This window comes from Zingiber officinale, chromosome 6A (assembly GCF_018446385.1).
Source record: "Zingiber officinale cultivar Zhangliang chromosome 6A, Zo_v1.1, whole genome shotgun sequence".
In the NCBI taxonomy this organism is placed as follows: Eukaryota; Viridiplantae; Streptophyta; class Magnoliopsida; order Zingiberales; family Zingiberaceae; genus Zingiber; species Zingiber officinale.
Window position 1 is genome coordinate 8,717,374 of NC_055997.1, and position 12,383 is coordinate 8,729,756.

General features: G+C 36.2%; 1 protein-coding gene across 1 annotated transcript; it reads right to left on the minus strand.

Moving 5' to 3' along the window:
• On the minus strand, nucleotides 1–3,867 carry LOC121995736. Its single transcript, XM_042549501.1, has 3 exons — nucleotides 3,669–3,867; nucleotides 825–940; nucleotides 1–706 (listed from the first exon to the last, which is right to left on the minus strand). Exons 1-3 carry the CDS (start codon nucleotides 3,777–3,779, stop codon nucleotides 253–255), a joined length of 681 nt encoding a protein of 226 aa, XP_042405435.1. The 5' UTR covers nucleotides 3,780–3,867; the 3' UTR covers nucleotides 1–252.
• Between the last annotated feature and the right edge of the window lie 8,516 nt (nucleotides 3,868–12,383).

Consider the following 12,383-nt stretch of genomic DNA (forward strand, 5'->3'; position numbering starts at 1 on the left):
GAGCCAAATGAGCTTGTAATTATTATTCACAAGATGGGTAAAATGTCCATCTGGAGATTACTATAATACATGTATGCTACAGCAAATAAAAAACAGCATAAACGCTAAATTTATCCAAGTTATAGTTTACATATACAACTGCAGCTTTGAGACTGGTTTATCTCCAATGATAACAGTGAAGAATGGATACATCATAACATTCTTTTTATCCTAAAATTCATCAAAACAGCCATTGAACTAGCTGGAGGATCCTTACCCAAAACCGGGAGGAACATCAGGGTCCTCATCGGCGACAACAATTGGACGGATGGGAGACTTAGCTACTGGGCCGAAGCCAGGTGGTAGACTATCAACTTGTTCTGCCTGATTGGGATCTTTATTTGATGGTTGGGGTTGCTTGCCTTGGAGCACTGGTTCAGATTTTACTTTACTGATCGGCCGATCGGTAGAATCAAAACCTGGCGGCGCTTCCATCTGTTCATTTGTATCAGATACATTAATCTCACTTGTTGAGGGTGTTACAAGAGAATCATGACCCTTTTTTCCATCACTTTGTGGTGCTTTATGGGGAGAAGAGGTATCTTGTTTCTTTTCTTTTGGGTTGACAATTCTATCATATACAGCCTCCACTGTCCCCCTGATATCATTCTCAGATGATCTGATGATCTTCCAAACCTCATCTGAAATTTGCCCCATAATTTTGCTTCTGCATAAATGGCATCAGTTTCAGATAACCTCTAGATGAAAATTCAAACCAAGTTTCACACATTTGTATAATAGTGAGATGAACAATAAACCAGAATTACTGTCATCTATATGTTTACCCAAGCTCTTGATAAATAGCATCAGAAAGTTCTCTTAACTTCATTTTCTCAGACTCATCTTCATTAAGTACAACGGATTGTTTAACTTCAGATACAATTCTGTTTCGTAGTTCCTCCTGTCAAAAGGTTCCACATCAAGCCATGGAAAGAAAAAACAATGGAACAAGAAGCCCACCTTTCGAACCTACATGAATTCTCTCGATGGTATTGCATGCATCAGTAGTAAGAGATGTCATTTTGCAAATATTTGAGCATTATGTTATACATAATAGTCTATGCATATATTTATTATTTATCTCCTTTTAAAAAAAAAGATGGAAAGAAAAGAAAAGTCAAACAAACAAATCTTTTCCTAAATCTAGTGGGTAAACAACACAAATCAAGTCGAACCACAATGACTGGACATGCAACTAAATTTATTCATGGAACCCATGCATGTGCAAGTATAATACAAAGTCTATGCGTTATAAAGATTGTACAAGATCATATATGCTATTCACTGATTTATTTTTCTTTCAAATGTACAAAACAGTGAACTAATGTTAATGATTTATCAGCAAAATAAAAGGTGAAAAAACAAATACCCAACTCATCCATCATACACAATAAGAAATTCATTTTTCTGGGACTAAAGTGACAAAATAGATATGAGCTCATAAAATACCAGAAAGTATGTTTTCCTCTGAGACCGTCATAATAAAAGTCAACTTTTTTATGTTGTTTTGAGTAATTTTTTTATTTTTTGGTTAATTCACAGCTACGAACCTTTTCAGATTGTCCCATGAAGTTTGCTCAGATTTGTAATTTTTCCCTTGATTAGAAGGTTATGGGCAGTCATTTTCACCTAGAATATGACATTGTTTTTTATCAAGAGACAAAGTCAGTTCAAGGATTCCGACAAAATTTTGAAATCTACTATTTAAATTAACAACTTGCCCACTTTGTAGATTAGAGTCCTCACAGAGGAAAAGCATACAGAATTTCTCAGATTAATTGTTTATGCTAGAACAATGTTACATGAGAATCTGATAGAAAGAACTGCCTTTTTCAAAGGAAAGTAGATCATCTAGTATATAACAAGAAAGTTTTCTTTGATGAAAACAATCTTGTGATTGCCCAGTTGTCGAGACTAGAAAATGAAGAACATAAAGGGGCTGCAGAATTTTACCTATGGAGGAAGATTTCTAGTGAAGTAATAATTACCTACATGTCTCTCTTCTCAAAGAATTCAATATTATCACGTGACAGATCACTTTAAAAAGATCTCCAAATACATTGTTTCCTGACTGGAAAGGTATCATTTTACAATAAAGTATATTCGCAAGTTTATAATGTTCGGTGAATGATGAATATGGTTAGATACATGAAAGATAAACAGCACAAGTGAAATTCATGCTTGGTATCACTGATATCGGAAGTGGCTCTTAATCACTGATACCTCTCTGGGTTGGGTAGCTGGGATTAAAGTTTGATATTTTCTTCACTTTCCATGGCAGGTTACTTCCCCAAATCACAGTTGGTTCTTTGTGTGGAAAAGTAATCGGAAGGTTCGAGACCTTTACTCCATCAGAGTGACACCTAGTGTCAGCTCAATGTCCAAATTCCAATGTCTTTTTAGCATGAATTATTGCGTGGTGAACTTTGCTTCACAAGCAGTTTGATCCCTTATTTGACACCCGTTTTAATTACTGGTTCAGATTTGTGATTTAAATTTAAATATCGTCTTTCCTTAGGGTTGTCGCTCAACCAACTGGTGGCTCCACCAGATACTCCCATTGTTTCTTAAAGAGTAAAAAAATTCCACCGACACAAATCTATAATTGACTTGGAGTAGCTGACTCCTATGAAATTATAGAGACAACAAACTAAGACTCAATTTCCAACAATATCCATAGTTTTAGACCAAAAAGATACTCCCCCGTGAAAAAGATCCTTAGACAATAGGGATCGTAGTTACTAGATTGCAAAAGGCAAATACTCAGCACATAGACATGCAGTTGAAAGCAACCACAAGAAACTTAAAACTTCAATCTAGTGCGTGGAATAAAGTGACATGATTCAACAATATCCTCGTGCAGTATGACATGTTCTTCTTGCAGTATGTCCTAAATAGCTAGATAGGTTACTCATCTGGTAACTCGGTGGTACACTATTAAAAATGCACAGTGTTCTCCATCTTCCATGGAAGTAAGATATGTTATTAACAGGAATCAAAACAATCATTTTCTAGATTAATATGCTATTTTTAGGGAACACTGGAATGCAAAAGTAACTATTCAGAAAGCCTAGCTCATAACCATAATAAATTGCAAGAGATGGCAAGGATTACAATGACTCTGGCACAGTTATATCTCATCAATGTGAGGCTCCGATCATCTGTCGTTACATTTATACTGACGTGGTTTAATGGGAATACAAAATTACCAAGGTGGATCAAGAAAAATAAAATGAAGGGTCAGGCTCCGAGATATGAAATGGTCAGAGAACAATGAATGAACAAGAGAATATCTGTATCTTTCCTCACAGAAACTATAGAGTTGTGTGCAAAGACTAGCTCACTGAATTTTCCCACTCCACCGACATAGTGATAACATAATATTAAAGTGGAAAAAAATCCCTAATTTTTTTGGGATGATTCTTCATCCTTGCGCCCTAATGCGTGGAGCTAACGAAATTTCAAGCCATCCCATATCAGATACCAACAACCTCATAACAGCCGAAAAAAGTCAAGGTTCCAAGTAATCGACAAAAAGGCACTTTCGGGATCCAAAACGAAAGTTCGTAGGGAGTTAAATTCGCAACCAAACACCCCAGGATCGTGAAGAAAGGACCCAACACACTCACATTTTCTTTAACTTTGCGGATGATCTTGAGGCGGAGGGAATCAAAGTCGCCGTCGTCCTTCAGCCGGGAGATTACTTCCTCCGCCGTCGGGCGCCGGCAGCCGTGGTCCATGTCGCTTCCGCCGTGTGGGACGCGAGGCAGTTCGCACCCTAATTGGATCGATTTTCAGGTCCTCTTTTTTAATTCATTTGCAGTGAAGCCCAGTCCGAAGGTATTTGGCCCTCTTAATTACCACTCTTATTTAAATTGGGCTGCAAAATAAAATAATAAACTTGGCCCAATTACTGATCAAAGCTATTTATATTGCAGAAAGCCCGTCTTTTTGAGATTCAAGGTATCAAATTGATAATTACATTTTTTTTTTCACCCATTTATAGGATTTTTTTTTTCTTCTACCAATTGAGCCTATGAGACTATGATGCAACGGTAAGACATCTAAATTGTTACCTAAGCATTCATGATTCGAGTCCTACTATGATAAATTTATAAGAATTTTTCCTTCAAATAGGACACGCAACTAAAGGATGCTGCTCCTGAACTGCCCACTGCGAGCACTTCCCGATTTATCCTGGTGGACGGTGGGAAATGTCTGTGAGGCCGGACCGATCACCCCAGGTTCGATGTTATCTAGCCTGATTAATCTTTTTTTTCTTTAGAAAGATAATGCAATTAACTTCTCATTTATTTTTAACAATATTATCCAAAATAACTTTCTTGCATATTTACATTATGTAGGTAGAAACTCCGGAGGCGCTGGGACGAGCGAATTACTTTTTGTCACAATTATGTAGGTAGAAACTCAATACACTTGTTGATTATTTGATTAGTAGGATATGAAAAGATGATCATCATTTAGAAGAAACCAAATGCAAACAATTATAGAAGCTTAAAGTGAGTTCTAGATAGATTGATATGGGGTTTTGAACCGATAATTTGACAGTTCGACGGTTTAACAATTTAGAATAGATGATTCAATGGTTTTGACAGATTAATCCTTAATTTTAACCCAGATAATTACGATTCATGATTAAAAATTATCTGTTCATAAGTTGATTTACAGTTTGTCATTATTTAATATAATTCAAAATTATTTTATTAAAAAAATAAAATTCATAAATCGTTAGGTCATCATAATTATTAAGCATAATCATATAGTAAAAAATAAACTATTAATTAATTATTAAATAGTTAACTAATATTACGATTTATCTCTTTATTTAGCCATGGGACCACGATGAGATATTTGGGATGACATTATTTACTCATCACTTGGTACACAATCATGGCTATCGGTATCTTCTTGGGACAGTGCGATAATTAAGACATGAAATATTACCTCATAAAATTTTGAGATCAAAATTTGACATATTAATAAAGCATACCTTCTTTCATGTCAAATCATCTATACTAATGACTAATAATTATCCATAATTTATCTCCTCCGCGACTACAGATAACTTCATCTCATCTCATGGCATCAGTTGAAAAATAATAATAATTATTGATTTTAATAATAGACCATAACTATTTTTTAAAATAACAACGTATAAAAGCACTCTTAAATCTTATAACTCAGAAATACAATAATATATTTTGACAGTACATCCAACCTAACATAATACGACAAAATGAAATTGGGATTTTTAGTTCCATATTACGAGTTTCTTAGTTTTATTAGTTTAAATTATGACACATATTGGTGTTGTAAATATATATATATATATATATATATATATGGAAAGAAATTCTCTCATACTTGTATGACAAAAGACGATTTACGTATCCCCAACGCCCCCGCCAATTCATCCCTAGACTAACACAGAGACTCTCTCTCATGCTTAGATGCATAAGGGATGCAAATCTAAAGTTCGGATTTGTATTGAACCAAGTTGACTTTTATATAAGCATAATCTGTGCGTCGAATGCTGGACTAGTTGAGGTAAAAATTTAACCAAATGAATGAACTAATATTTTACTATACGAATAATCTTTTGCTCAAATGTATAATGGATGCATTAATTAAGTTTAATTCAGATTGATATTTGTTGACTAAAACTATCGACAAGTAAATGACAAGCGAGGGTGAGCACTCCTATATGAGGATGTTGGTTCTAGAGTATGAAACAAAACACAGAAAATGAAATATGTAAACTATAAAAACTTACAGTGCTCAGAGAAGAAGACGAAGAATGACGTTGCGTTGAAGAACTTGCCGTCGGCGAGAAGTGATCACGAAAAATCGAATCATCTCTAAAAATTTACAAACCAAATCCTTCTTTAGTAAATGGACGAACCAACCTTGAATGTTTTTTGCAACAATCCCTTCTCTCTCTTTTGTGCACACAGACAAACCTTGTATAGAGACCTTTCACACACAGGACAAATCCTTTCTCTTTAACCTTGCACAGACTTCGAACACAATTACTTGTCTCATTTGCTTCTTAGACCTTGGATGCAATTTTATAAAGGGAATATGACTCTTCCTCTTCCTTTATTAATGGAGGAATTTGAACGGTCTAGAAGATGAAAGGGAAGGGCGTCCTTTCATCTTCTTAACTCTAACATCTTTCGCTCGTCCAAGTTAATCCAGAAAGGCCATATAGTCACAAAGACTATGTAAGAACATGTATTTCATACTTCAGGGAAAATGGTTCATACGATAGCAAGCACACTGAGCAATTACTGTTAAGAAAGTTGTTACACTTAACTTTTCTTCTCTATAGAACAAATTTGAGATATCAATATCTTGTCTTTACCACAGATTAATCATTTATCCCTCATAATGATTATTATGTCAAGAGTGTTGGATCGAAAAGAATGCTAGAAAGGGGGGGTGAATAATGATCATTGAAAAATCGTTATCGAGTTAAAGTACGCAGCGGGAAATAATAATGAAAACAACGCTAACACACCAAGTTTTACTTGGTTTTAAGCCTTCGTCGACTCCCGCTTCAAGGTCTGCACGTGAGAGTGCTTTCGTTGAGTAATCCACTAATAGTTCATAAAAGAGTTACACAATAAGTACAAGAACTATAAAATAAAGTTACCAACAACAAAGAAAATAAAAATTGAGTCGCAGGTTATCGGAGAAGCTTTACAGCGTCGCAGGAGCGTCTTTGGAGTAGTGCGCAAGAAAGTAGTTGCAGAGAGAAGTTGTGTTTTGTGCTCCTAGTGGAAGACTACTTATATAAGCAATTCTGGGCGCCTAGATCCCTTCCGGGCGCTTGGACCGTGATGTCAACCATCCAAGCAACGCATTCCAAGCTGGCGACAAGATTGATTTTGGGCACTCTGGGCGCTCGGACCACTCCGAGCGCCCAGATCCCTTCCGGGCGCTCGGACCAACTTTTCCAGCAACCTTTATTTCCTGCAAAATGAAGTTAGTCCGAGACAATAAAACTTATATTACCTTGCAAAACAAGTGTTAGCACAATTATAGTTAAGTATATCTTTTCGAGACCAGAATCTGTCAAGATCTCAACTTAGATGTCCCAAATAGAATTAAATTGGATTGACGCCTACTATCCCTCAAATGGGGAACGCGTCCTCACCAAATCATTCTCCTCTAGTGACTTACCTTAACTTCCCATTTTGTCAGATATTTGGTTAGCCCGTCGACCTGTCTGGACTTTATGACAACTATCCGGTCGGCTTGATGACCAAGCTGGACTTCGTGCTAGATATCCGGTCAGCCCGTTGACCTATTTGGACTTCGTACCAGCTATCCAGTCAGCCCGTCGACCTAGCTAGATTTCTTGTCAGATATCCGGTCAGCCCGTCGACCTATTTGAACTTCTCCTGCACACATAGTTAAATCGTTAGATCACATTAAACCTAACTCAACTTACTTTGTTATTTATCAAAACCTGAGTTAGACCGTTAGTGCAACCTGTACCAACAATCTCTCATTTTTTAATGCAATGACAACCTGGGTTAAGTTAGGAAAAAATAATATGCAAAAATAAATGACATAGTTTTTAAGTTAGTCTTGTTTTGATTTTATGCTTGGTATTTTGCTAACTTAATCCACCTAACCCTCCCCCTTTGAGACTCATCAAAAAATAGAAATAGACAATACACGGAAAAAAATTGCTAAGTAAAGTAACCAAAAAAAACTTTGACAATAGAAAATTTTCAAGATTACATAAGGGAGTTAAAAATAGCTTAGAAAATAAGTTAATTAACTTAAAGAGAATCTTTAAAGACATCTTGTAAAGTGATTTTTAAAAGTAAAAATTTTATGTCAGAATTTTAAAAAATAAGGTGATTTTGAAATTATTTTCTAAATCTACACAGTTTTCAAAATATAATATTTTCAAAAGATAAGTTTTCAACATTGAATGGAGATGAATCAATATATATATATATATATTTTAATAAAATGTGAGAGGGTTGAGGGCGGTCGCACCCCCTCTCCCTAAGGTGGCTACGCCTTTGCTCATGATGACAACATCTCATGCGCTAGCCACTAGACCGTTCGAAATGTATCTCCACTTTCTCATTTTAAAATGATTATATAGATAATGTAACTTATCATCATCCATATAGTTTGTATGACCAATTGCTGGTTGCTACTCGGAAAACCCAATGGCTCCACTGTACAAAAATTTTGTACGTGATCTGAACATTTCCTAGCTACCATGTGTTCTTTTAAGTTAAACTCGTATCTCCTGCGGAACTTAACACGTTTGATTCCAAGTTTAACTTATATGTTCTTTTAGGTTTAGATTTGGATCTCCTGCGGAACTTAACACGTTTGATCCAAATCACCTAGGTTATAAATTCAATTAAATATTAGTTTCCAAAATTGACTTCCAGTGCTGCATGGCGAGGCACTTGGCCTTCTTGGATATGAGAGCAACCACCACCGACTAGACAAAGCCTTTTAAGGAAAGTTAATATTTAATTTTCTTATATAACTCTAGGTTAACCAAAAGGAACAATCAAATCACAAGGAAAAAGAAAAAGAACACAACATCGAAATTAAATTCGAAAAACAAGAATCGAATGTCTCTTGTATTTGGTATTTATACAAAGAAAAATTAACTAGTATGATGCAGAAATTAAATACTAGTTATACCTCTTCCTTGTATGCTAAAAACCTCGAGATCTTCTGTCGTATCCCTCGCCTCCTCTTAGACGTCGTGTGAGCGACGATCCTCCAAGACGAACACCACCTGGAAAGCTTCTCCTCCTTCTCTAGAATTCAGCCACCACCACCACAAAGGAGCAAAAGAGAGCAAAGGGAAAAAAGGGAGATGGGTCAGCCACTTGATGATCTCCAACAACACAATATCAATTGTTATGTTATTCAAGGCCTCCCCTTCCCCCCTTTTTATATTAGTTTCCCAACGGAAAATTATGGAAAGAGTTTTATAAAAAAATTAGACTCATTCCTATTTCCTTTTATTTTTCTTTTTCTTTCCTTTTAATTAATCAATCCTAGATTGATTTATTAATTAAACAACTATTTGTTGATATTTAATTATTTGACCGACCCCTTACTTGGGCACCAAGCAAGGTGGCCAGCCACTTATTAAAAGGAAAAGAAAGAAAATTTTTTTATAAAATTTTAAAATAAAAAAACTTCTAATAAAATTTTACAAACTCTCTTTTTTTTTCTAATGTGGATATTAAAAGGAAAGTTTTAAAATTTAAAATATCTCTAATAATATTTCTTTTTTTTAAAAGAAAGTTTTATAAATTTTACAACTCTCTTTTAAAACCTTGTGGCCTAATTTAAATTAGGAAAATTTTATAAATTTTTAAAATCTCTCTTTTTACAAATTATAAATATCTGAGGAAATTTAAAAATTCAAAAACAACCTTCCTAATTTAAATATTGCGGCCGACCCCCTTGCCCAAGGCAAGGGCCGGCCATTTCTAGAGAATATGTGGCCGACCATTGCTTGGTCACCAAGCAATGAACCGACCCCTTCTTGGACACCAAGATAGACTTTTCTTTGGATGGACTTGAGACTTTATTGAGGCTACAACAGGGACCTAGAGGAGAAATTGGTTTTGGTCTTCCGATGAGCTTGAGTATCCCGTGCTCGCCCCGAACACACAACTCAAGTTCATCGATAATAACTCATTCCACTAGAGAGTTATTACCGCACTACTGCACCAATCTCAAATTACATTATGGGCTCCTTCTTATCATGAGTGTGTTAGTCTCCCTGTGTTTAAGATTACGAATGTCCACTAATTAAGTGAGTTACTGATAACTCATTTAATTAATATCTAGCTCCAAGAGTAGTACCACTCAACTTTATTGTCATGTTGGACTAGGTCCACCTGCAGGGTTTAACATGACAATCCTTATGAGCTCCTCTTGGGGACATTCTCAACCTAGATAATTAGGACACAGATTCCTTCTATAATCAACAACACATATTATAAGTAATATCATTTCCCAACTTATCGGGCATATTGATTTATCGAGCTAAACCTCACCCTTTAATAAGTCAAAGAAATAAATATTAAATATACATGCTTGTTATTATATTAGGATTAAGAGCACACACTTCCATAATAACTAAGATCTAGTTCTTTTACTAAGTCAGTACAAAAAGAACTTACCTAAATGATCCTACTCAATACACTTAAAGAGTATTAGTATAATTTATTAGTCAAGATAAACTAATACTTAATTACACTACGTCTATTCTGATGGTTTGTTCCTTTCCATCTTAGTCGTGAGCAACTGTTTATAATTTATAGAGAACCGACAACATGATCTTCTAAGTGTGACTCCACACTCCATGTTATCTACTATATAAATTAATTGAACAATTACATTTAACAAATAAATGTAAACATTTGACCAATGTGATTCTTTATTTCAAAATAAATGTGTACAAAAGCTAAACTTTTAAGTATACACTCCAACAATCTCCCACTTATACTAAAAGTCTAAGCTGCCATATCTGTTGTCATACATCTGATTCCCATCCCCTCCACATGTCGATCAAAAGCTTTCGCCGGAAAGGCCTTAGTGAAAGGATCTGCCAGGTTATCTGTTGATGCTATCTTGGCGACGACAACTTCTCCTCGCTTGACGATGTCTCGTATCAGGTGGTACTTGCGCTCTATATGTTTACTTGCCTTATGGGCTCGTGGTTCCTTCGAATTTGCAACTACTCCACTATTATCACAATAAATTATGACGATCTTGGGCAAACCAGGAATCACATCTAAGTCCATTAGAAAGTTCCTGAGCCATACAGCTTCTTTGGCTGCCTCAGAGGCTGTCACATACTCAGCTTCCATAGTTGAGTCTGAGACGCATTTCTGCTTAACACTCCTCCATGCAATGGCTCCACCTCCTAAAGTAAACACATAGCCTGATGTAAACTTACTGTTGTCCCTATCTGATTGGAAATCCGAATCCGTGTAACCCACAGGGAGCAAATCGTCTGCTTGGTAAACTAGCATATAATCTCTAGTCCTTCTCAGGTACTTTAATATATGCTTTACCGCAGTCCAATGTCCTTGTCCAGGGTTACTCTAATATCTGCTAACCATGCCCACAGCAAAACAGATATCAGGTCTCAACATAGCATTGCAGACATTAGGCTTCCTACAGCCGAAGCATAAGGAACTGCTTTCATGTCCTCTATCTCCTTTGATGTCTTCGGAGACATCTCTTTAGATAGAGCTACTCCATGCCTAAAAGGTAAGAAACCTTTCTTGGAATCCTGCATGCTAAAACGAGCAAGGATTGTATCTATATATGAAGCTTGGGACAGACACAACATTTTTTTCTTGCGATCTCTTATAACTTTGATCCCAAGGATGTGTGCACATTCTCCTAAGTCCTTCATATCAAATTGTTTGGACAACCATACCCTTACGTCTGATAATACCTTAACATTGTTGCCAATTAACAAAATATCATCTACGTATAGTACAAGAAATACCACCACATTTCCGTTACACTTCTTGTATACACAAGACTCATCCGGACACTGAATAAATCCATATGACTGGATTATGTTCCAAGACCTTGAAGCTTGCTTCAGTCCATAAATGGACCGATTGAGCTTGCACACTAGATGCTCTTTGCATTTTTCAATGAACCCTTCTGGTTGCTTCATATGAATGTTCTCTTCAAGACTTCCATTAAGGAAAGTTGTCTTGACATCCATTTGCCAAATCTCATAATCCATATGAGCAACAATGGATAAGAGTATCCGGATAGACTTAAGCATGACTACCGGTGAAAAAGTCTCCTCATAATCGATTCCCTCTTTCTGAGTATACCCTTTCGCAACAAGCTTAGCTTTGAAGGTTTCTACCTTCCCGTCTGTCCCTCTTTTCCTTTTGTAGATCCACTTGCATCCAATGGCTTTTACACCATCGGGTGGTTCTACAAGCTCCCAGACCTTATTAGAGTACATAGACTCTATTTCAGAATTCATTGCCTTTTGCCAAGATGCTGCATCTATATCTTGGAGTGCTTCGTCATATGTTCGGGGATCAGGTTCATGTTTACCCGGGATCAAGTCCGAAGACTCTCCCAAAAACATGAATCTATCAGGCTGCCTTACAACCCTCCCACTACGACGAGGCACTGTCTGTGGTTGTGTATCATGTGTGACACGTGTTGCAGTCTCTTGTGGTACTTCATCTTGTATTGTTGGTACTGAAGTAGACGTGTCCTCTCTAAGTTCTTCTAGAATAATTTTACTACTGGGTTTGTGATCCATTATA